The sequence below is a fragment of the Lycorma delicatula genome, chromosome 1 (genome assembly GCF_047948215.1).
Source record: "Lycorma delicatula isolate Av1 chromosome 1, ASM4794821v1, whole genome shotgun sequence".
Taxonomy (NCBI): domain Eukaryota; kingdom Metazoa; phylum Arthropoda; class Insecta; order Hemiptera; family Fulgoridae; genus Lycorma; species Lycorma delicatula.
This window is the reverse complement of record NC_134455.1, coordinates 126637295-126659213: the sequence shown is the minus strand read 5'-3', so window position 1 is coordinate 126659213 and position 21919 is coordinate 126637295. Positions and strand designations below refer to the sequence as shown.

The 21919-nt window shown below is 31.9% G+C and overlaps 1 protein-coding gene across 1 annotated transcript in view; it reads left to right on the top strand.

Moving 5' to 3' along the window:
- Positions 1 to 1083, top strand: part of Erk7 (Extracellularly regulated kinase 7) — a 47909-nt gene extending 46826 nt beyond the window's left edge. Inside the window, exon 10 of the mRNA XM_075354727.1 lies at positions 668 to 1083. Coding sequence (XP_075210842.1) covers positions 668 to 910 — 243 coding nt within the window. The 3' untranslated portion in view covers positions 911 to 1083. The remainder of the gene's footprint in view (positions 1 to 667) is intronic.
- The last annotated feature ends 20836 nt before the right edge of the window (positions 1084 to 21919 follow it).

Here is a 21919-nt window from a genome sequence, read left to right as displayed (position 1 = left end):
TGGGTAATCAAAAAATGAACATACTACCTTCTATCTTCAGTTAGCAAATAATGCTTTCTGCATAAGATTGTTTATAAATATGAGAGTAATTAAAAATAAATTGTACTGATCAGCGATCAAAAAATGGGTAATTAAATTAAAATTGGAAATAGTTTGGTTAAAATTCATTCACAAACTTAGTTATATAAGAATTCTGGGTACAAATACTAACTTCATTGTACTATTAGTTGATTCTCTTTTGAACAAGGATCTATTTCAGAATGTGAGAAAGGTAAAAACTTTTATATATGATCAATTATGTTAAAAATAATAATAGTTTCCTGAATAGTTCAAATTCATGTGTAACTTAGATATTTGAGAGCACAACCACCTAACTGTCTTGTTCAGATAAGTTACAGTTAAAAATTGGAAATTATATATTTAAAACAAATATTATATTTTGAAATTCAACTTCAAACTAAATTTACATCTTTTTCAGAATACTGTTTCTTAAAATACATACATGTGGTAAGTGGTTAAGTTGGATGTTTATATTTATGTAGAAATAAAAATAATTTGTGCAATCATATGATTATGTGAATTATTTTCAAGTGTTTTGATTTTTTATGTTTTCTAAATTTCTGTAATTCTGCTGACATTATTTTAAAGTAATTTAATTCCTTTTCAGGTAAAAACTTCAACTTGCTTTCAGCCAACATTAAAAACAGTTCAAAAGGTGAATGTTGTTAGACATATGGTCAGCAGTAAAAAATCAAATGAAAAATTTACTGCCGCAGAATCCCCACAAGAAAGAAAAATTTTTACACATACTTCTGATGCACCACCACCTAATCAGATTCAATATAGCCAAAAATATGGATATATTACTAGTGCTGAACTGCAAGAATTACGGCCTGGTATAAGATGGTAGAAAAATAAATCAGTATGTAAATGTATGTAGAAAACATATTACTGTGCAGCCAAACAGATATCTACCTCCTATATTAAAGAAGGATAATATTTTAACATTGGCTGTTAAATACTAGTTTTATGGTGTTTGCTATTATTATTCAATTATTAAATATTAAAGGTTGAATTGTATTTTAATTAAGGGCCCAACTTTTTATAATGTTGTACATCATGATAAATTACATTAAAAAATGAAGTGAAAAAAACATGTGACCTGTAATTATTTTTTTTAAGGAAAAATAATTAACTATGTATTATATTACTTGAATACAGATGAAAAATAAGAAATATCAAATACTTATACATTTAATTAAATTTATTATTAAAAATATACTGGTGTGATTATCTGAGCCCAGAGAGAAATTTGTTTATTCATTAAAAGTATGAAATTTAGATTTATTATATTGATAATTTTTTTTTTGTTACAATATATATATTATATTATTCTAAAAATCCTGTACTTCTATATGTTCCTAATAGGAATGTAGAAATATTCTTATTATACTTCTAATGGGAACTACAACATGGGAATGTACTTCCTATTATTATACTTCCTATTTTATGAGTAATTAACAGCATGTTTAAAGATCAGTTAGTAATTTCTCCAAATTACTTTTGAACTTAAGTACTGGAAAAGATTTGAAGGAGCGTTGCAATTCTCCTATCACAGAGAAAAGATTAAAAAATTTTTACCAGAAATGCAGGACAATATGGGTTTACTAGTAGGGTAGAAATTAATTTGAAAGGAAGGATAATGAAATAATTCATAGAAAAATGTTAACAAAATTTTTGTTATTTAGGAAAGTAGAATTGCAAAGGATATATGATTAAAGAAAGTCATTAAAAGTAGATTAGCATAAGGAGCAATGTTACCAAACACAATTTAGAATATTTTTTTGTAAAAAAATTTAAAGCAATACTTTTGCTCAATGGAACTAGCGTGGAAAATATGGATTGATAAAAAGGAAAAGAAGAGTGTTTTGAAATATGAAAAGAGATGGGTTGATAAAAGGAAGATTTTAATGCGTCAGAGTTAATTTAATAATGGAAGAAAGACTTGTAAGGTTAAAAATATTGAAGAGGAGACAAAAATTAGAATATATAGAAAGAAATTAAAGCTGTAAAGAACTCCCCCAATAATACAACCAGCGACGCACCCTATTCATCATCCTGCCCATCCAATCCAGCATTCATATCAGGAGTCTCCGAGGTTTCATCGCATTAGACAGTACCCCAAGGGGCATTACCCATACTTCACACCTGAAGGTATCCATCATCTGAAAAACTACTACCCCTATGAGTTCAACACCAAATGATAGGGCATATCAGTGGGAAACTGATATGGGGCCTCCCTATCCCTGTGGTACCTAACTTTCTTGTCATGGTGTAGGAAAATAGACTAGGTCAGGTCTCAAAGCTTCAGTTACAGTCTTGAGCAGTTGCTCCCAAGCAACAGCAAATCCATTATCCCTGGCCTTATCTTTTATTATATCAATTATATCAACTACTCTATTGTGCTGAGCCAACCTGCCACCTTGACCTGCTGAGCATTCACCTAAAACATGTGCTAGGGAAAACATTGCTCCTCATCTGCAGCAGATCAATTTCCTCACCAGCGTGTAAAATTTTCCTGCGTAATTTTACAGCCAATACCACCCTTACCTTGGATAGGCTGCTGACTCCAATCTTCTAGTTCCACTTTTTTTTTCTTTTAGGCTTCAATGGCTAAAAGAAAAAAGATCCATACTCAGATCCATACTTCATGCAATAGTCTTACATGCTGCCACCTTGCCCTCCACAAGCACCTTCTGTATCATAATAGCTTCAGAACTTTTCAATGAACAGTAGGCCTTGAGGTTGGCTGCTCGAACAAGATCTTCCATTTTTGGGACCTCTTTTACAATATAAAAGACCATTAGAAGTGCAAAGTGGAAGGTGATAGAACTCCCAATCTACTAATGACTCCCAATCTACTAATGATTCTCTTTCAAATATTTCTCAAAGGCAAATCTGTAATGAAAAGGTGATAGATAATATGCTAGTAAAACACGAAAACTAAGGAGATCTAATTTTTGACTGTGCTTCTAAACCACTTTGCCAATACATTCACATGTACAAATGACCTCTGCCATACCATGCAGGCTGGAGATGCCTTCCGCCATGCTAAAGTGTAGGTCCCAAAGTACCCAATTCTCTCAGTGACTCCATAGCATGTAAAAGAGGTACCTGAATAAAAACATTGACTTCAGTGTCAACTTAGGTTTTATTCTTTCTCTTAACATCGAAAACTTAACATTTATTCAGCGTCATACAGAGGCCAACTCGACACAGGTATTCCAAAGCTGTCTCCAAGGCTCATTGTAGTGAATTATTGCTGTCAAATAATAAAACAAGATCATTTGCAAAGGCTAGAACCGGAACTGCCACATCTTTGAGTTTGAAACCACCTGGCAGCTCAATGGTGTCAACCATTGACCACCATTGGCACCTCAATCTATGGTGTCAACATAAGAAGAGCTCTTATTTGGAAAACTGTTTCGGCCCTTCATCATGATCATAACTGTTAAAGTTCTCATGAAATCCTCAATCCAACAGATATCAGGTTTTTCCAACTCATTGCATTTCTCAGCAAGCTCATTTCTCAGCAAAAGGATTCACATGTTGTCGAGGATCCTCCAGCCACTCTTCAAGCAATGCCTCTTCCTCTAACGGGTATCTCTTGATGTTTTGTGTATAATGAGAGGAATGTGAAACATTTGTTGATTTGTTGCTTGTTCTTCATTAAAATCACATCTCATCGAGACTCTCTGAGATTACCTCCTTCCAGGAGATCTACTTGTTATAACACCTAATAGTTGTGTGTGAGCTACTTTATCTTTAATCTGTTTTGCAATCGTATGTTGTAACCTATTATGAAGCTCCTGAGTATAATAGATAATGTTCCTCCCCACTACATATACTTTTTGCTGATCCATCATGCTTCACCATCAAGCTACTAGTTTCTTCTAGCCTAACCTTTGGATGTTTGTGTCTCCTATGCATAGAAACCCCAATTTTCATATCTCTTTTAACAGACGTGAGCCTTCATACACCAAGTTCTACAACACTATACCTCCAGATTTAGCATAACGAAAATAAGCAGCATGATGTCTAGGTCTACCAAAAACTCTCTGGGATCTGAATCCCATGCTTGCCCCTTCATGTTCTGAGATGCCACATCAAGTCTCTGAGTTTCTGAAACCAACTATTACATAAGTGGCAGTTTCCAGGTTCCCAAGGCACTAGATATTCAACAACATCCAGGTTGCCAGACAGACTGGCAGAAAGGTTACCTTCCATAATTAGTTTTTCTTACACTCATTTCCATGACCCTCAAGTATGCCAGGCAGTCTTTTCTATTCACTGGGTACTCCGTCGTAACATCCAAATTTTCCACAAGTAAGATGTGGAAATTTCTTATCTTTGTTCGGACAAGTTCGGCAATCATGCTGTAGACCACAGTGGCTGCTTACCTTACTCTCCTGGCAACACTTGCTAACATGTCCACAGCTCTGGCATCTACAGCAGCATGTACTGTCTCCAAAGTCTTTGACACGAGAGCAGCTCCAATCAATGAAAATCCTATTTTTAAGCCGTTAACAATTGTGAACCACAGCTGAACATTTGACCACCCAATGCTTTTCATTATTTAGGGTTTTTATTTCTTTTAGCACATTAAGCTCTTTCTGAAATGTTTCAGCTGATTGTCTAGCCTCTTTATTTTGATCAAAAATGTGATTCAGCACCTCATCCTTACTTAAACCATTCGGAACAATGTGGATAATCGCCTTCAGTTTCGATGTACATGGGATAGTAGGAATCAGTCCTTGTTTCTTTAATACCACACATTTCCAAGAATCTTTCTTGCACCCTAACTATCATTTGTCTCAAGAAGGACCCTTTTTTTCCTGTTTAGCCTCCGGTAACTACCGTTAAGATAATTCTTCAGAGGATGAATGAGGATGATAAATTAATGTAAAGGTCAATAAAAATGAAAAATTTTAAAAATTTATCTTTACTGAATACCTAGCAATAAAAACATCTTGAAAAGTATCTTGCACTGCAGTTACAAGTTGAAAGGAAAGCCTGTTTCTCTCAAAATAATTTTATATAAAAAAAATTGATGCATATAAAATAAATATTCATGTATTTTATATAAAAAGATATATAATTCAGTGCAATGATTTATGCCTTCTCTCACATTCCATGATAAACATTTGTTTTAATTGTCAGAGCAAACGTATTGGCAAGGAATTATGTAGATGTTTTCCCATCTAGATTCAAATCTGGAGATCTGGGTGGTCATGTTTGTGGGTTCCTCCTTGGCCAATCCCCTTCAATTTAATTTCAAAATGTTTCATTGAGATGCTGAGTCACTTGATGTTCAAAATTAATTGGCACTCAATCTTTCTGGAAGTTCATGTTGTTTGCATTATCAGAGGAACATCCTCTAAAAGCTCATGCGTGATGTTCATTTGGAAGAAAGTGTATAGATAGGCATTCCCTAAAGTTGGCAACTAACGAAATGAAGACGAAAAATGATGTTGGAAGCTTAATTCAAAAGTTACTTAAGAATTTCCAATATTAATGTTTAATCATTTAAAATATGAATGTTTCTTATGTTGTTATTGCCATTACATGTAAATGTTGCTTTGTTGAATAGTTAATGCAAATACTCTAATCTAATGACCACTGGCTATAATTGAATCTTTGATCATAATCACATTCTTCCAGATGTTATACATGCTGCAGATAGTATGGATGACGACATTCCATACTAGAATTACTGAATATGCAGATAATCTTCGAGTTATTGTTGTTGTATCATAGATAACATAAATTCTCATTTATTACTATTCAGTTATAAATTTTTTTCAAATGACCCTCAAGGAAATAATTAACGGTAATCCTTGATGAATTAAAAAATAAAATGTAAAACTGCTTATTTCTCTTTGTAAATTTTTATGATATTGTTACAAATAAGTACTTAAGTGCAAATTACAAAAAAGAGTAATGAAAAAGTTATAGTAAATCTTAAATTATGACATGAGTCCAAATACATCACCACTACAATGATGTTTTAAAAACCACGTTTTTGAAATGGAACATATAGATCACTAATGAATGTTAAGTACATTAGCACTCCTAGCAGCTGACAGTACACTAAAAACAAATAAAAAATTAGAATACAGAGTAGTAGAATTTTTTACTCGTTTATAGACCAAAATATTTAGAATTTTTGCTGTTTATTTAAAAATTTATTTGGTTTTTATTGTCTCTAATTAGATAAATTTTCTCAGAATTAAATTCTCAATATACTTTGTTTTGAAAAACATCAAATTGCTATTGGCAATTTGATGTTCACAACTGTCCATTGTGTTAATTGTAAGTAAATTATGCCATCCTACAGTTTTGTAGGATGGCATAATTTTTTAATTTTTAAAAAAAATTTTACCAAAAAAATCCAAAACTATTGGATTTTTTTCATGAATTTCATGTAAACCTTAAATTTTCTTAATAATTATCTGCCAAGATCCCGAAAAAGTTTTCATATATATATTTTTTTCATAATTTATCTTTATATTTTTATTAAAAAAATTATAATATGTGCAGAGTACCTCTCTTTTTCTTATTTCAAGCAGCCCTTTTTGACTACATCTCTTCATTATTTAATCTTTCTGCTTGATAAAATAATTCACCACACAAGCTTTGAAGTTTTTATGTGGTAATAACCACATAGAATTTTGTAGCAAATGAAACATGCCATGTCTGACAGGGATTTGAACCTGGGGCCAGGATGAAAGGCTGAGACATTAACAAATGAACCATAGACATCAACAGAGTGATAGCACTGATTTCTTAAATATTTTTATTTTTGTTAAATATCCTTTACTCTACAATTGTGGAATCTAATATGTTGTCTTCTAGAAGGAGACTTTAAGTATCTTGTATGATTGTTTACGCCAATGCGTAAAGCAGTGATAAGTTAATTCAACTTGTTTGGTGTTTAACTTATTTTCATCTAAAATTTAACAGTATTTTGGTGTAATGAATATTTCAATTATAAATAAGAAATTTTTCTAATGCTCAGCTGATTTTCATTTATGCCTTCTGTATTGATTATTTCTTAAGATTTAACTGTATCATTTCATGTGTTTGTATCCTTAAATGGTAATAAGAACTTTTAATTAAAAAAAATAAACATTTTTTCTTATAATAATTAAAACATTTTCTTCTCGCTACACTTCAAATTTTATGTATAAGACACTACTTTGTAAAAAAACTCTTAGAAAGTGTATGTATCAATTAACTGTGAAAGTTTCTGTTATGTTTAATTCTTATGAATCTTTGTTTTATGTCAAAATTCTTTAAACATTATAGAATGTAATAATATTTAAGAATCTTTCTTGTGTGAACTTTGTGAATATTCTGTTACGTTTATTACCTATGAACTGTGTTGTGTGAACTTGGCAAACATTGTTTATGTAATTCTTATGAATCTTTGCTGTATGACAAAAATCTCTTAATTGGAATGTTCCATCAAACTCAAAGGAATTTATGATTATATTTTGTGCAAGTGAATATCAAGATTTTCTCATTCTACAGTAATCGTTTGTTAAACTCTCTGCTATGATACTCCAGATTACCTCCTGCGTAAGTGAATATTAAGATATTAATGTTTTTCATTGAACAGTAATCTTCTGCTAAATAATAAAGGTAACTTAATGATATACTTTGTGTATGTAAAATAAATATTAAAGGTAACAGATTTACCTGTTTTATAAATATTGTACATGGAGATTTTGTGCAGTCTTAACAAAGCATAAAACGTAGTAATGTATTTATACAGTTTTTATGAATATGGTTATATAATTTTGATTTTACTGTTAAAAAATAAGTCCAATTGTTTTGGTAAAAACGAGCTATTTGTAATTTTATTTTTGTAACTTTACCCAACATTGCTCGTTTCTTTTGTTACTCAGAGCCGGATAGTAAAGGCTGGATCACATAAAATATACTTTTGAGTTAAATACAAAAGATTGAATTATATATAAGAAGATAATCTCACAAACATAATCCGTAATATTATATTAGTAAAGCCGAAATTTGTGATATAAATTCAATCTGCGCTGAATGGAACGCATTATATTGTACGATTAAACTTGTACTAAAATCAGAAACTCCCGATTTCAAACCGAATATTAAACTAGTTTTTCAGTCTTCGGAATTTAAAATTCCTATTTTTTTCAGGTAATTTCAACGACTGGGTAAATTTCTACAATTTGTTTTAAGGTTCCGTCCAAACTGGGAAAATTCCCAGTTATCTCCTGAACAAAAAATGCAAATTTTAAGGACACTTATCTGGCAATTCGCTTTTATTAATTGAATCGCTTCCCATTTCTGCAGAAAACTATCAAGTTGCTTATGATATTTTAATTTCTAGGTATGACAATAAACGCTCTTTTAAACAGTTTTTACAGTCGAATAAAATCGTAAAAATTACCTCTCTGATTTTAAGACTACGTACATTTCTTCCATTAATGCGTTAAAAAGCCTCTATGTAAATTATTCTACAAGCCATCGCTACCCTGAATTCTCTTTTCTGGTCTTAAGTTTCCAATACAAATATTAGGCTGCCACTTGCAAATACTGTTTACTGCAATCTGCTGTCACAATGAATCAAATTTAACTACCTTTAGGAGTAGAATCTGTCTTCCTTGTTTTGTATCCTTTATTAAGACTTTTTTACTGTGATGGTCTCCATGACTTATCACTTATTGTTTTACGTGCCCTACTAGTTGGATCACATACTAATGGTCACTACATGTTTAAAAATGCCTAAGAATATATCAAGAACATAATTTATATCTAACTTATAAACCTTCCTTGTTGTTACAATAGTTTGGTTATCCTTTTTTTCTGTAGTATAATTAACTACCTCTCTAATTTTCCAGCAATCTGGAATAACTTTGTTTTTTTTTTGGTTTTTAAGAAATTAAAAGAAATAAAGAAAACATTCACCCGATCACAATTATACATCCACAATACTTCCATGCTCACAGGAGTCGCATAAACGACAAAGAAAGAAAAGAAAAGAAATGTCAAGGGAAAGATTCTGTTCACAATTAAATTGTTACCAATTTCATTAACTGTCTTTCAATTACATCATGATTTGACAGATGACTAACTTGTCTAGTCATGACTGACTAACTTTCTAACCTGTTTTCAGCATTCTATTAAAAAAGATTTTACAATGCAAAACAAATGTACAACAAATAAGCAGTAAAATAATTTACTGGCAGAGATTCATAGATTAGTGTATTATTACAAGGAAAACAAGGCAATGTGATCAATCTGTAATTTAGAAAAAACAAAATAAACTATAAATTAAAATTAACCTAAACACAAACAAAATTTTGACTTCATGATCACTCTCCCAGTCGACAAGTAAAATTTAAAAAACACCAACAATTACAGCTACACTTTATTCAAACCATCAAACTCAAAACTTACAGAAGTACTTCTGACTATAGACTATTCAATTCACCTAGGTCACCAACAAATAAATATTACAATGCATTTATTCTCTTTTATAATAAATAAAAAGGAATCCCTGTTTATTAAGATTCCCTGTCATAATAAATAAAAATCAGAGTAAAATTAAAAATATATCAATATAACCTATATAAAAGAATAATCACAAATTTTAAAATTCATTATATAATTTAGTCTTCATAGGAAAAAAATCATTAACTTCATTAAATCATTAAATTCATTAAAATCATTTTATCGTAATGCTTATTGTTTATTATTAATTTCTTTTCAGCAAAATGTTTGGTTGATTCCATCTGTTTCCTTTGATGTTTGGAACATCAGATTATGCAATCTGATGTTCCATAGCATTAACATAAAAATATATAGTAACTTTTAATTAATAACATAATTTTAAAATAATTTTTTGTTACTTTGTAATGAAGAGTAATATACTCAGATACAGCTAATCATTAAAATTAAAAATATGGCATTGTACACAGCAGTATTTTAATGTATTAAAAATGTGGTTGAATTACTAATATTCAGAAGACTTACTCTTGCTTGCTTTATGTAGCTTTGGTTTTTATCCATTAATTGCATTATATTGCAGCAATGAAATTCTAATAAAAAAAAAATGAAAAAAGTAATTTTGAAAGAGAAAATATAGTAGCTGACAAATATAAAAGAAATTATACAATCTTGAGAAGCTTGAAAGAATCAATCTTGAAAACTGGTTAGTCATTATTGAAAGGTGAGGATTTATCAAGTGGATAAATATATTCTAACAAGATATAGTTTTTTTAAACTTACGAAAAAATAATTTAATGCATGGAAAGGTGTTTCCACACTTAAATATATCATATCTCAATGAGAGATATGTACTCTCATTGAGTTTAATAATATTTGAACAATTACCAAATGTGAGTTTCTTAACCATGTGAAGGTATGCTGTAACAGCAGACAAAAGATTGCAGGATAGTTCTAAAAAGATTTTTTTTTTGTAACACATTTGTATGTACTGTATTTAGAAATTCAAGTCCATGCTTTATTTTGTTAAGAGGAAAACAGATATTTTAATGATTAATGATATGAGACAATCTTCAGATCTATAAAATATGCTTGAACAAGAAAAAATAATCCAAAAAATAATCTCAAAATAATGTCCATCTATCACCTTCTTTTATCACATATGCTGATGTTTTGTACTTCTTCTTCTTTGGGAATAATCAGAGGTCTGGGATGCTAAAGCGATGCTGTGCAAGGGAAGGGATGAAAACAACCTTTAATTTCAAGCTCATCAGTATCTTTGTTTCAGTGCCACAATGAGGTCTTTGTAATAAAATAAAATGTTTCTTTGTAAATGTTAAAATGTTTCGCCCAGAAAATGTTTCGCCCAGAAAATGTTTCTTTGTGGCCTTGTTCAATGAAAGTTTCTTGAGCTTAAAGGTTTTGTGATGTCATATTGACTTAACCATACCTCCTTTTGGCAGATAGACCGTGTCAGTGGCAACCAAAATAATAGTATAATTTTTGTCCTGTATGAATTGAATTTTATTACACCAGAAAAATTTTGATCTCCAATAATTGTTAGGTACATTTAATCTAAATCTTGCTAGATTTAAGGCAGTGTCTTTGTAACATACATTATTAATGCCCTAATTCAGAATGTCTTTGTGCTTAATTAACAATTTCTATGAATCTGTACACTTGGGTTGTCAGATTCTATTCATACCCTTCATTGATTTATTGATTATCACGATCAAACACCTATATCTCATCTCTAATGCAGGTCACTGATGAACATTTTTCTCATCCACACAAAACACTGCGTAAACAGCTTTCAAATACCCATAAATATTACTGAGAACACAATCTTCCACCATTAAAAATTTACAAATTATTGGTTTCTATATATTAAAAAGATAACACATGGTAAATGACAGTTACAAATAACACTGTACCAGAAATTAAAGCTTTTATGTTTAGACATGACACTGAACATTACTGAATGGTTAGAACTTGTTTCTCTTCCCACTATTAATGTAACATCATTAATTATCATATATATAATTTTTCATATTTACTAATTATGTTAAAATTAGGATTTTGGCATGGTTATTTTCATGGGTTTTTTTAATGAAAATAAAATAAAAAGCATAGAAAGTGCTGGAAATTTCATAATTGGTTGGGATGTTTTCTTTCTTAGCAATCTTAAATCATAGTAATAATTAAGAAAGATTCTATGTTTTACTCATCTAAAAGTGGATGTAAAGAAGCACAGCTGATCTTTCAAAACCACTGTGTCACACTTAGTTGAGATAAAGTATCAATAATTTACTCAGAAAAATATCCATAATTAAAAAAAATTTAATTCAAAGAACCTAAGAAAGTTGTAAATCTGTTAAAGAGGTTTCATACTTAGTCGAAAGCTTAAATGATCAAAGCATAAAATTCAGCACAGATAAACACTGCTCAGGTTCATCAGTACAAGAGTAAACTTGTTGGAGGAAGTAATTCACAGAAACAAAAATCAGACTGTGATAGAAGGTGAAGTTCAACTTTGAAAGTAATTCAAGCAATATAGGGGAAAAACAGACCTTCCCTTCTTATAGCCCCCTAAAAGGCAGAAAGAGGATAAGCATGGATCAAATAATTTTTATTTATAAATATAATTATAAGCATTAAAAAAAGGATTGTTTGAAGATCCAATCCATAACATGACAACCATTTAGAGGTATATAGGTACAAAATGTTTCATAAGCTTAACATATCAAAAGTGGAGCTTAAAAATGAAGTATTTCTCTTCACAAAGAACAAGTACAGTGGCTGTACATAAAACTTGGCATAACAAGCATTCAGGATAAAATCAAAAAAGGACAATAATTTGTTTCTATACATTATATTATATACATTTGTCAAACTACTCTATTTTAAAATTTATTCATAATACATAGTTTAAACATATTTAATGTAAATCTTCATAAAATCCATGTTGACTAATAAGTAGATAACAAATATATATGGGCATGAGTGTAACTATGAAATAGAGATATACAATGCACGTGCGTGTGTGCGTGTGTTTGTATATATATTTTCATTAAACTGTGATTAAGCATTTCAAAATTTTCATTCCTGTGATTGTGTGTTTTAACAGGCCTATAATTGAGTGCATTTTTAGATAAATCTTTTTATATATTTATATACTGTAATGTAGTGATAAGAGAATTGGCACTATTTATTACATAATGATTACATTTTAAGACAATCAAATTCAATTATGTATACAAATTGATTGCTTGCATAAACAAGTATCATTATTGTAGAGTGGTTTGGACGTCTTGTTACATTATTTATACTTCACTCACACTATATTATCTCCTTTTCTTATATATTAATTAATATTATCGATTTTGAATTTGACAATATGAGTACATGGATACTTTTTTTATATATTTTATTATGTATACATTATTATATAAATAAGTAAATAAATTATTTCACCATCAGTTTTATAGTTTTGTTGTTTTATTCCACAAATTCCATTCAAATAATTTAAAGAATATCATAACAAAAATATTCTCTCTACTATTATAGTTGAGTTGAGACTGTAACAATAATAATAATAATAATAATAATAATAATAATAATAATAATAATAATAATAATAATAATAATAAAATTTTAATTTATACAATTTGTAATTACAACTACTAATTTATTGATCTTCTATCCACTAAAACTGAATGTTAAAAAGTGAAGTGTTCATTAAATATCAATATACTGATATTTAAACTGCCTATAGAACTGTGTGGTAATAGAATCAATATATTTTTAAATAACTCAATCCATGTATAAAATCTAAACAATTTTATAATTACCAGTCAGCAAAACAATTTCAGTACTTCTCTTAATACCTAGAATGAATACCAGAAGTTATTTGTAAAGTTTATATTGTGCATGTTTGCGGCTCGATCAGGATATTGAGAGATTTACAATTGAAAATGTTTATGTAATTACAGTTTATTAACTAACATAAAATAAGACAAATCAATGACAATAAGAATAATAAACTACAATAATAATCAGAATTGTAACAATAATGACAGCAGCAAACAATAATAAAAATAATTATTTTTATTTTTTTTTTCTTTGAGGTTTTTAGGGGCATCGACTACTTCGGTCATTAGCCCCGTCCCACTTTAAAAAAAGGTTCAATATTTTACATTTTTCTATAACTTCAAATCCAAAAATTACTGCCTAGGCTTTCCTTTCGGCCATCCTTTCTTGCACCGTTTTTCAATTCTGCGAACGGCCTCAACTTCCGATGACAGTGTGTCTGAGGCCTTGGACATGGCATCTTCTCTTTCTGATGCCAATGACGTTCGCCAGCTAACATAAGGTGATGAAAGCTTTGTTGCAATTGAATCTAAACTCGCAAGCGATGCACTTTCGGCGACTGATGAGCTGGATTCGATCTCTAATGGAGTGATGGGTCCAGCTGAAATATTCTCGCTGAAGCTGTTCTTTGAGATTTTGGAGGCCCCATTGTTGCAGTTTAAAAAATTCGCAGTTAATTATTATTAAAATGAAATGCTACCAGTATTAGAAAAAATATAAGAAAAGATAATAAATGTTACACGTTCCTTTTATATAGCATTGAAATTTATTTTTGTCTTTATTTTTATTTTATTTTATTCAGTTAGATTGAAACCATCATTTAATAGCTTTGAAAGAATATTAGTTGCCGGGAAAAGCCGTTTAATAGACATTGCCCGGGATGTGTTATGAGTACTGTTACCAATACATGCGATGCCTCATTGTCATAAGGTAACATAATTAATCACAAGTAGTACGGAAATAGGGGTACGGCGTCAAGAAATGACGCCGTAACTGGAAACGTCACTACTGTTGTCATTAATTCAAGATGGCGGTGGTCAGCCATCTTGGATGACGTCATTTCCTGACACACCGTAGCCCGTCAGTGTTGCCAACTTGATTCATTTTGTGTCGACATTGTTATATATTGAAGTAATATTTCAAAGGTTGGTTAGCACTGTTGTGTGGCGGTCGGTTTGAATTAAATAAATAATATTTAAAGTGAAAAAAATTCGGGCGGCTAGAGGATTTGAACCCGGTCATGACGGGACGCGACCGACTGGCGCCTTAAACCAATCGGCTGCGGTGACTCCCTGATGTAATGAGTGAAAAATGTTCTACATAAGCTGTGAATTTTAACGTCACATCAGTCTGTACACACACACACACACACACACACACACACACATACACACACACACACACACACACACACACACACACACACACACACACACACACACACACACACACACACACACACACATTTTATATATATATATATATACGTACCTCGAGGATGATCCTAGTCGTCCAGGCGATGGCGTCGGGAGGCGTTACCGCGAAGGAGAGAGATTCTCGTCGTAGATCGTGCACCGGGAGGCGGTGGCGGCGGTGTCTACTGTGCGTGCGTCAGCGGAGTGACGCAGTGTGGGCGCGTTACCACTGCGTCGTTAGGCGATTACCACGATCTTTATCTTCTTAGCGACGTATTATTGTTGGCAGACGTCTTTGAAAATTTCCGAAGTGCAAACTATCCGCTGAAACACAATGAACATCTGTTGTACGGTGAGACTAGACCAGGTTTTGAATTCATGAGAAAAAAAAGCCAAGCCTCGACTGTTCTCACGCTTCGACTGTTCTCACGCTTCGACTTGGGTCTGGTCCAACAGGTAAAGAGGCTAGCAGTATAAATAAATAGCCCAATAAGACCAGTTAAAAAAGAGAGTTCTGTTAGAATCAGTCTGCGAGGCGTTACGACGTCAGTCCCGCAACGGTAATTCTGCGAGGAGTTCAGCGAGGAGAGTCTGTGAGTTGTGTGGGTTGAGTGGAGTTCTGCAAACCAGTCCAGCGAGATGGTTACAACGTCTGTACAGCGAGAAGAGTCACAGGTGTGAGTCTGCGAGAAATGAGTGCGAGACGTCAGTCCAGCGAGGAGAGTCTTAAATCTAGTTCGATATGAGTAAGATGACGCCACGAGTAATTCCAGTAAACAAGAAATACTATTGGTGAGTTATAGTAAAACTATAAGTGCATAAATTAAAGAAATAATGCAATAAACTTCATTCATAAACTGTTAGGGTAAATAGCAAAGGTATTTGCAAGTGAACACTATACGTTTGTTTGTTAATACAAGACTAGTAGTTAAAAAGGGTTAAGACTAACTGTTTCTTTTCTTAATGGGTATAGTTTTCTATTTATCTACCTGGAATAAATTCCGAAAGATTATTTATTTTGAACTCTGTCTTATGTGTAATCTGTACTATTTACTAATAATATTTACCACTATTTCATGTGTAATATTTTGTTGATTACGTCCTCTTTTTATGTCATACTTGCTGTTTTGATTATGTATTATGTCATGTATTTTGTTATGTATTTTTATATTTGACGTGTTATTACTGTCTTGTGATATTAATATATAGTTACTACTATTATTCTGATTATTATTGTGGTTGTAATTACTATATTAATATTTGTGTTCATTAATTTTTTTGTTATTGTCACTTATTATTATTATTATCATTATTATATTTATCACCATTATTATTAATATTGATTTGTCAGTTTGTAATTTCAAAGATTTTAAACCAATAAACTGTAATTATATAAATATTCTAAATTCTTAACCTCTCAATATTCTGATCGAGCCGCGGAACACGCGACAATATACAGTCTGTTATCTCTCAAATGACTCACCGTAACACAACCGTGAGCTTCTGCTAGATTACTAGTCATACTGGAATTTCAGGCAATGAGCACGCTGATCGTACGACAAAAGAGGCCTGTTTTACGAACGATCTTGTGTGTTTTCTGAATAAGGTAGTTCGGGATGAGTGGCAAAATTAATGAAATGCTTCCTCAATAAGAAGCTTCATCCAGTTAAGAACATTGGCGTAACCGTGGAGCTCCTCATGTAGGAATAATGGTCGAAAGGAGGTTATTATTTACACTTTTATATTAGGGCACGCTATAGTTACTCATGGACACCTATGCATCAGACCGATGCATCCGTTTGTTTTCCCTGCGACTGCCAGCTAGTGGCACACCGTATCCGTGTGGATTGTGTCTATTACGCGCACTGCGTCATAACTTTAAACAGGGACTAATATCTGAAATGTCTTTCGAGCGATTTCGGGCTGGGCCAGTACCGGAACGGAATTGTGATCACAATGCACCGGATCTAAATTTCGTTGTTGTCCATCTCCCGCCTGCAGAAGCCTCGGGATGGAAGCATGCCAACTGGAATGAAAAAATAGAGACCGGGCTACCCTGGAAGGGAAAAATTGGCCACTGACAAGCGGCGAGTCAGTGTGGCGAGAGCCGCATTGTCGGACCGTGTGGAGTTTCCTTGATGCGGTTGCTCTGTTAAACCGACATCATTAGTTTACTTAAGGGAAAGACTCCTACCGCACTGCTGTGGGAAGCTAACCTCTTCTTTTTCCTGTTTAGACTCCGGTAATTACTGTTCATATAATACTTAAGAGGATGATATGTATGAGTGTAAATGAAGTGAGTCTTGTACAGTCTCAGTTCGACCATTCCTGAAATGTGTGGTTAATTGAAACCCAACCACCAAAGAACACCGGTATCCACGATCCAGTATTCAATCCGTGTAAAAATAACTGACTTTACTAGGACTTGAACGCTGGAACTCTCGACTTTCAAATCAGCTGATTTGTGAAGACGCGTTCACCGCTAGACCAACCTGGTGGGTTAGAGAAGCTAACCTAGATATATACGAGTGACCACCAACCAATTAAGGTCCTAAGCGCTTTAATATGGTGGACAGGTATTTGCTGGCACTCAGCGATCTAGGCGTAGTAGCAAATTGCTGTCTAGACAAAGTAAATTTTAATTTTTGAACGTCATATATATTTTTAGTAGTTGACAGGGTGCGCCTACCCATTTTAGTAAATATATGACAAGTGAGTGGTTGGGACACGTAAGCCGGTGGAGTATGGCAACGTGCTTAGTCCGCTCACGCTGTTAGGTAATCTCTAGGAGCTACTTAAGACACTGATTTGTATACTGTTTCGAGGCTCAGTAGCGGTTTATGACGCAGACATTCGGTCTTGTGCTTTAGGGTGACCGAATGGTTTGGTGGCGGGATAAATGCCAAGCAAACCAGTTTGAAATATCTTAGGCAACAATCGATGTTTTTTAATGTCTCTATTAAGATCGTGCATCTGGATTTAAATATTTGATAAAAACTTATTATATGTTATAGCCTTTTAAGGTACGGCAATTTTGTTTTTTTATGTTAGATGTTCAATATTGTTTTTATCGTACATCGCATACCGCATATGCTTTTTACATTCTTCAAATTTTTAAGGTAAATTTGAAATAATTTTTAATCATTCACTTTAGTAATTTTGTGTTTAGGCTTGAGTAGGGACACCTCCTTTTGCGCCCAGAAAAAATTTGTTTAATTTTTAAGTTAATTTTTAATATTTTATTGTTTACTGTATAAATCTAAGTAATATATCCGGGCACTAATGACACTTTGTTTTTCGCCTAGAAAAAAGTTTCACACTTTACGACAGAAGTGAGCATCTTCATAAATCATCTCTCCAGTTATAAATATAAATACGCTTACCAACAAATACGTGTATAGATTTATATCCCAGCGCTTCCGATAAATTATTTTCATCTTCAGGGACGTATCGTAATTAGTTATACATATAATAATATTTCACATATTAAATGAGTTAGGTAATAAAAAATGTTTGTGGAAATATAACAATTGATTGTAAATTATTAAAATCAAGTCATACGTAATGCGTCTTGTCAGTGTGGTACTCACAGTTGTTAAGTTTATTATAAGGAAATCAGTTTGGCCAACATAAGAATTAATAATTATCGTTTAAAACTTGCCTGAATAAAATATCATTTTCAAACTTGGTTTGCTCGTTTATCAGTTTATTGTTATTTAAGTAATGTGAAATTTTTCTAAAATATTTGTTTTATACGTATTATTGGAGTAATCATGAATACTAATAAAATTTTTAGGGTCATAATTATGATTTAGATCCAGGATGTGTTTGGCAAAGTTAGATATGTATTTTTGGTTATACTACTTGTGTTCTTTGATTCTGATTGAGAAGGATCGATCAGTCTTACCGATGTATTTCAAATTGCAGCTTGCACATCTCAGTATACACCCTGTTAGTCTAAATAAAATTTATTATTGTTTTTGAAGGATCTCTATGATTTATGTAGTTAATTATTTTGTTATTAGTTACTTAACCAGTTTTGAATCTGAATGATTTAAACATTTTATTGCATTTTAAATAAAATTAACATATCTCCAATGTTTTAGAGTATCTTCCAAGAGCTCATCTATATTCGTTTGCAAGAAAGCTCCTGAAAGCCTTTGCGGTAGGTAACAAAAAAGTACCGATGAGAGTTTCATCAAGAACACCTCTCAGTACATTAAAAGTAATGTACATTGGAATTTAGTTGTATTATCACTTAATATACATATAAAACGGTTATGTATTGAACATGATTAATTTAATTAACTCATAGTTTTTCTTAATAATCTGTTTTTATTTAACTGATGCAAATACAATTATTTATGTAGTTAAACCCATTTGTGATTTTCCAGATATTCATAAAACTTAACCTAATTTTATTTTATTTAGAAAATTGTAATAAGCATATATCGCATTTAATGACTGAAAAAAAAAAATTGTTATTATTTAATTATAATTTTTATGTTCAATTTTTCAAAGGTTAAAACTTATAATAGTTTTAAATTTATTTATAAAATGACAGGTTAATATTATTTCGTTTTAAATGCACCTCAAAAACACAGTTTATGTAAAAGCAAGACTTTTTATCTATTTTTTAATGATCTTATAGTAATTTCTCTCAATTTTCAGAATAAATAATTCTTAATATTAGACAGGATTTTTAGATTCAAATTGAAATAAAACAGAAAGATTTAAATTCTATTACTCGTACTTAATATTACTTTTTTAAAGACAGTGCACAAACAAATAGAAATTTATTCAAAAAACCAAGAAATATTGTTAATCTAAATGATAAAAACCGTAAATTAAATTATCACAAACCTAATTATTTGAAATATCAGATATGTTGTAATCCTCAATTTATCACTCCAAAACGATAAAAATACCGGTGATAAGAAATTTTAAACATTAACTTAAACAATAAAAACGCTTTTAAAACCGTAAAATTTTAGTGTATACGTAATTAATGTTAGAATAAGAATTATATTTTCATTAGATGAACATAGACAAGCATTTGAGATATAAAGTTACTTTGATTTCACAGCTTAAAATATATTTTAGGTCACTGAGAAACGTATTCAATAAATTATAAACAAATATCTTTTTTTTACACTTACCATTGCATTTAATTTACATTCTTCATTATGTTGGATTAATAGAATTTTCGTTTCCGAAGTATATACTACTTTAACGATAAAGCAAAATTGAAAAACTTACACCCGAGAGCTTACAGTTACTCGGTATAACAAATGTTATTGTCAATTTTATTTACTATTTTCAATAGCAGCATTAATTAACTGATCTCCAAAAAAGACTTAGAATATCAACAAATCAGAAAACAGTTTTCTGGTAAAAGTCATAATTACCAGTTAATTAAAATAAATATGCTTTTGCTGATTAAAGTCAAGTATAATCATAAATAATATATAGTTGTAAATAGGTTACATAACACCAAAAGTAACCTCATAAGCAAAGGTTTTTTTACAGTTTTAGTGACAATTAACTTTAGTTAGTATTGCCTAGAAAGCAGTGCTGTCCAGTTATATTGTGTCTAATGGCCGTGAAATCATTTCCCCGAAGGGGAGTCTTATTCTTTAAAGACTTTGGAGGTTGGCGTCCCCACAGCCCTAGCCTTTGCAGTTTTTCTTCCCACTATACACAGGGCTACAGAACCCTTTAGACTATACACCAAGAATACTACATAAATTACAATAAATACACTTACGCAACTATACAACAACATCCTACACTGTTATTTCATACATTTACACTCGGTGGTGCCGCGACATCTTACGAAACGTAACCGTAACTCAAGGTGGAAACTATCGTTCCGATGGGTGGATGGCTCTATATAGCGTCAGTCTTAACGATGTTCTCTTGGCAACTGAGCGAACCCAGTTGTATTTAGCTCTAGCTGCAATACGCATGCACTCTGCTGGAGTATACAACTGTAAAGGTTCACGTAAGGCAAGATCTCGAAATTGTTTATAAGTAGGAGCCAGCTATGTTAAGGATTTGTATTGAGCAAAACGTATCCTTTCTTGTGGCTCCAGTACAACCCGGTGCTAGTTTTGTACAACTTCTCTCCAACAATGTACACAAAGTGAACAAACGAGTGCTCAAGGTGCAACGAACTGACCAAGTTTTTCCAAGCTTTCTTGGAAAAAAAAAAAAAAAAAGCCATCCCTTTTGTTATTGCATCGTTAAGTATAGGTAAGAAGAAAGTTATTTTTGGTGAAAATGCTGAAAGTGTTCACCGAAAACCACTTCAGTTGCTACACCAATCAATTAGTTCATGATGAATGGTAAAGTGAATGGGATGCTACCATGAACGACAAACTTTCCCGGATAAAGAACACTATTTCACCGTGAAGCTCCTTATACAGAAATAACCGGTGAGAGAAGGATATTAAGCTGGGGGCTAAAATTCGAACTATTCCAGGGAATGATGAAATGTTTTTATCTTAAGTTTACGGTTTCTTCGAGTTTTCAGTTTATATTCAGTAATTTAAATTACTGTAGTGCGTATAAGTTATTCATGACAGTTGCCGTATAACAGTGAATTTTAGTATTTTGAGACATAAAATGTGATTTATGCTTGTTTACTCTAACAAACATGTCGTGGCTGGGAGTTGATAACGCCGAAGCGTTTTTCGCCCAGAATAAACCAAAAAAATACATTATGCTGTCTTAGGTCGTTCATTTAAGTTGCCGAGGAACATTTTCTGCATCCTGGGCAATGTCAATAACTTTTTAGACTGGATATTGTTATTCCTACGGAGTATTGTATAGGCGCCCGTTTGAGCGCGTAGGTTGAATATAAATAGAGCACTTGTTCAAATTTTAAGGAGTGCCCAGCGCAGAGCCTTAATTGTATGCACTAGTGTTTTTAAAACAATCTCCTACGAGGCTACCACCATATTGGGAACGGCTCTCCCAATCGATTTAGTGGTGAAACTTCGCGCAGCCATATGGAGATTGCGAAGAGGTTGGGAGGCTGAGTTACTTGGGATGTAGTTTCGAGCCGGGCTAGTACCGGAGCG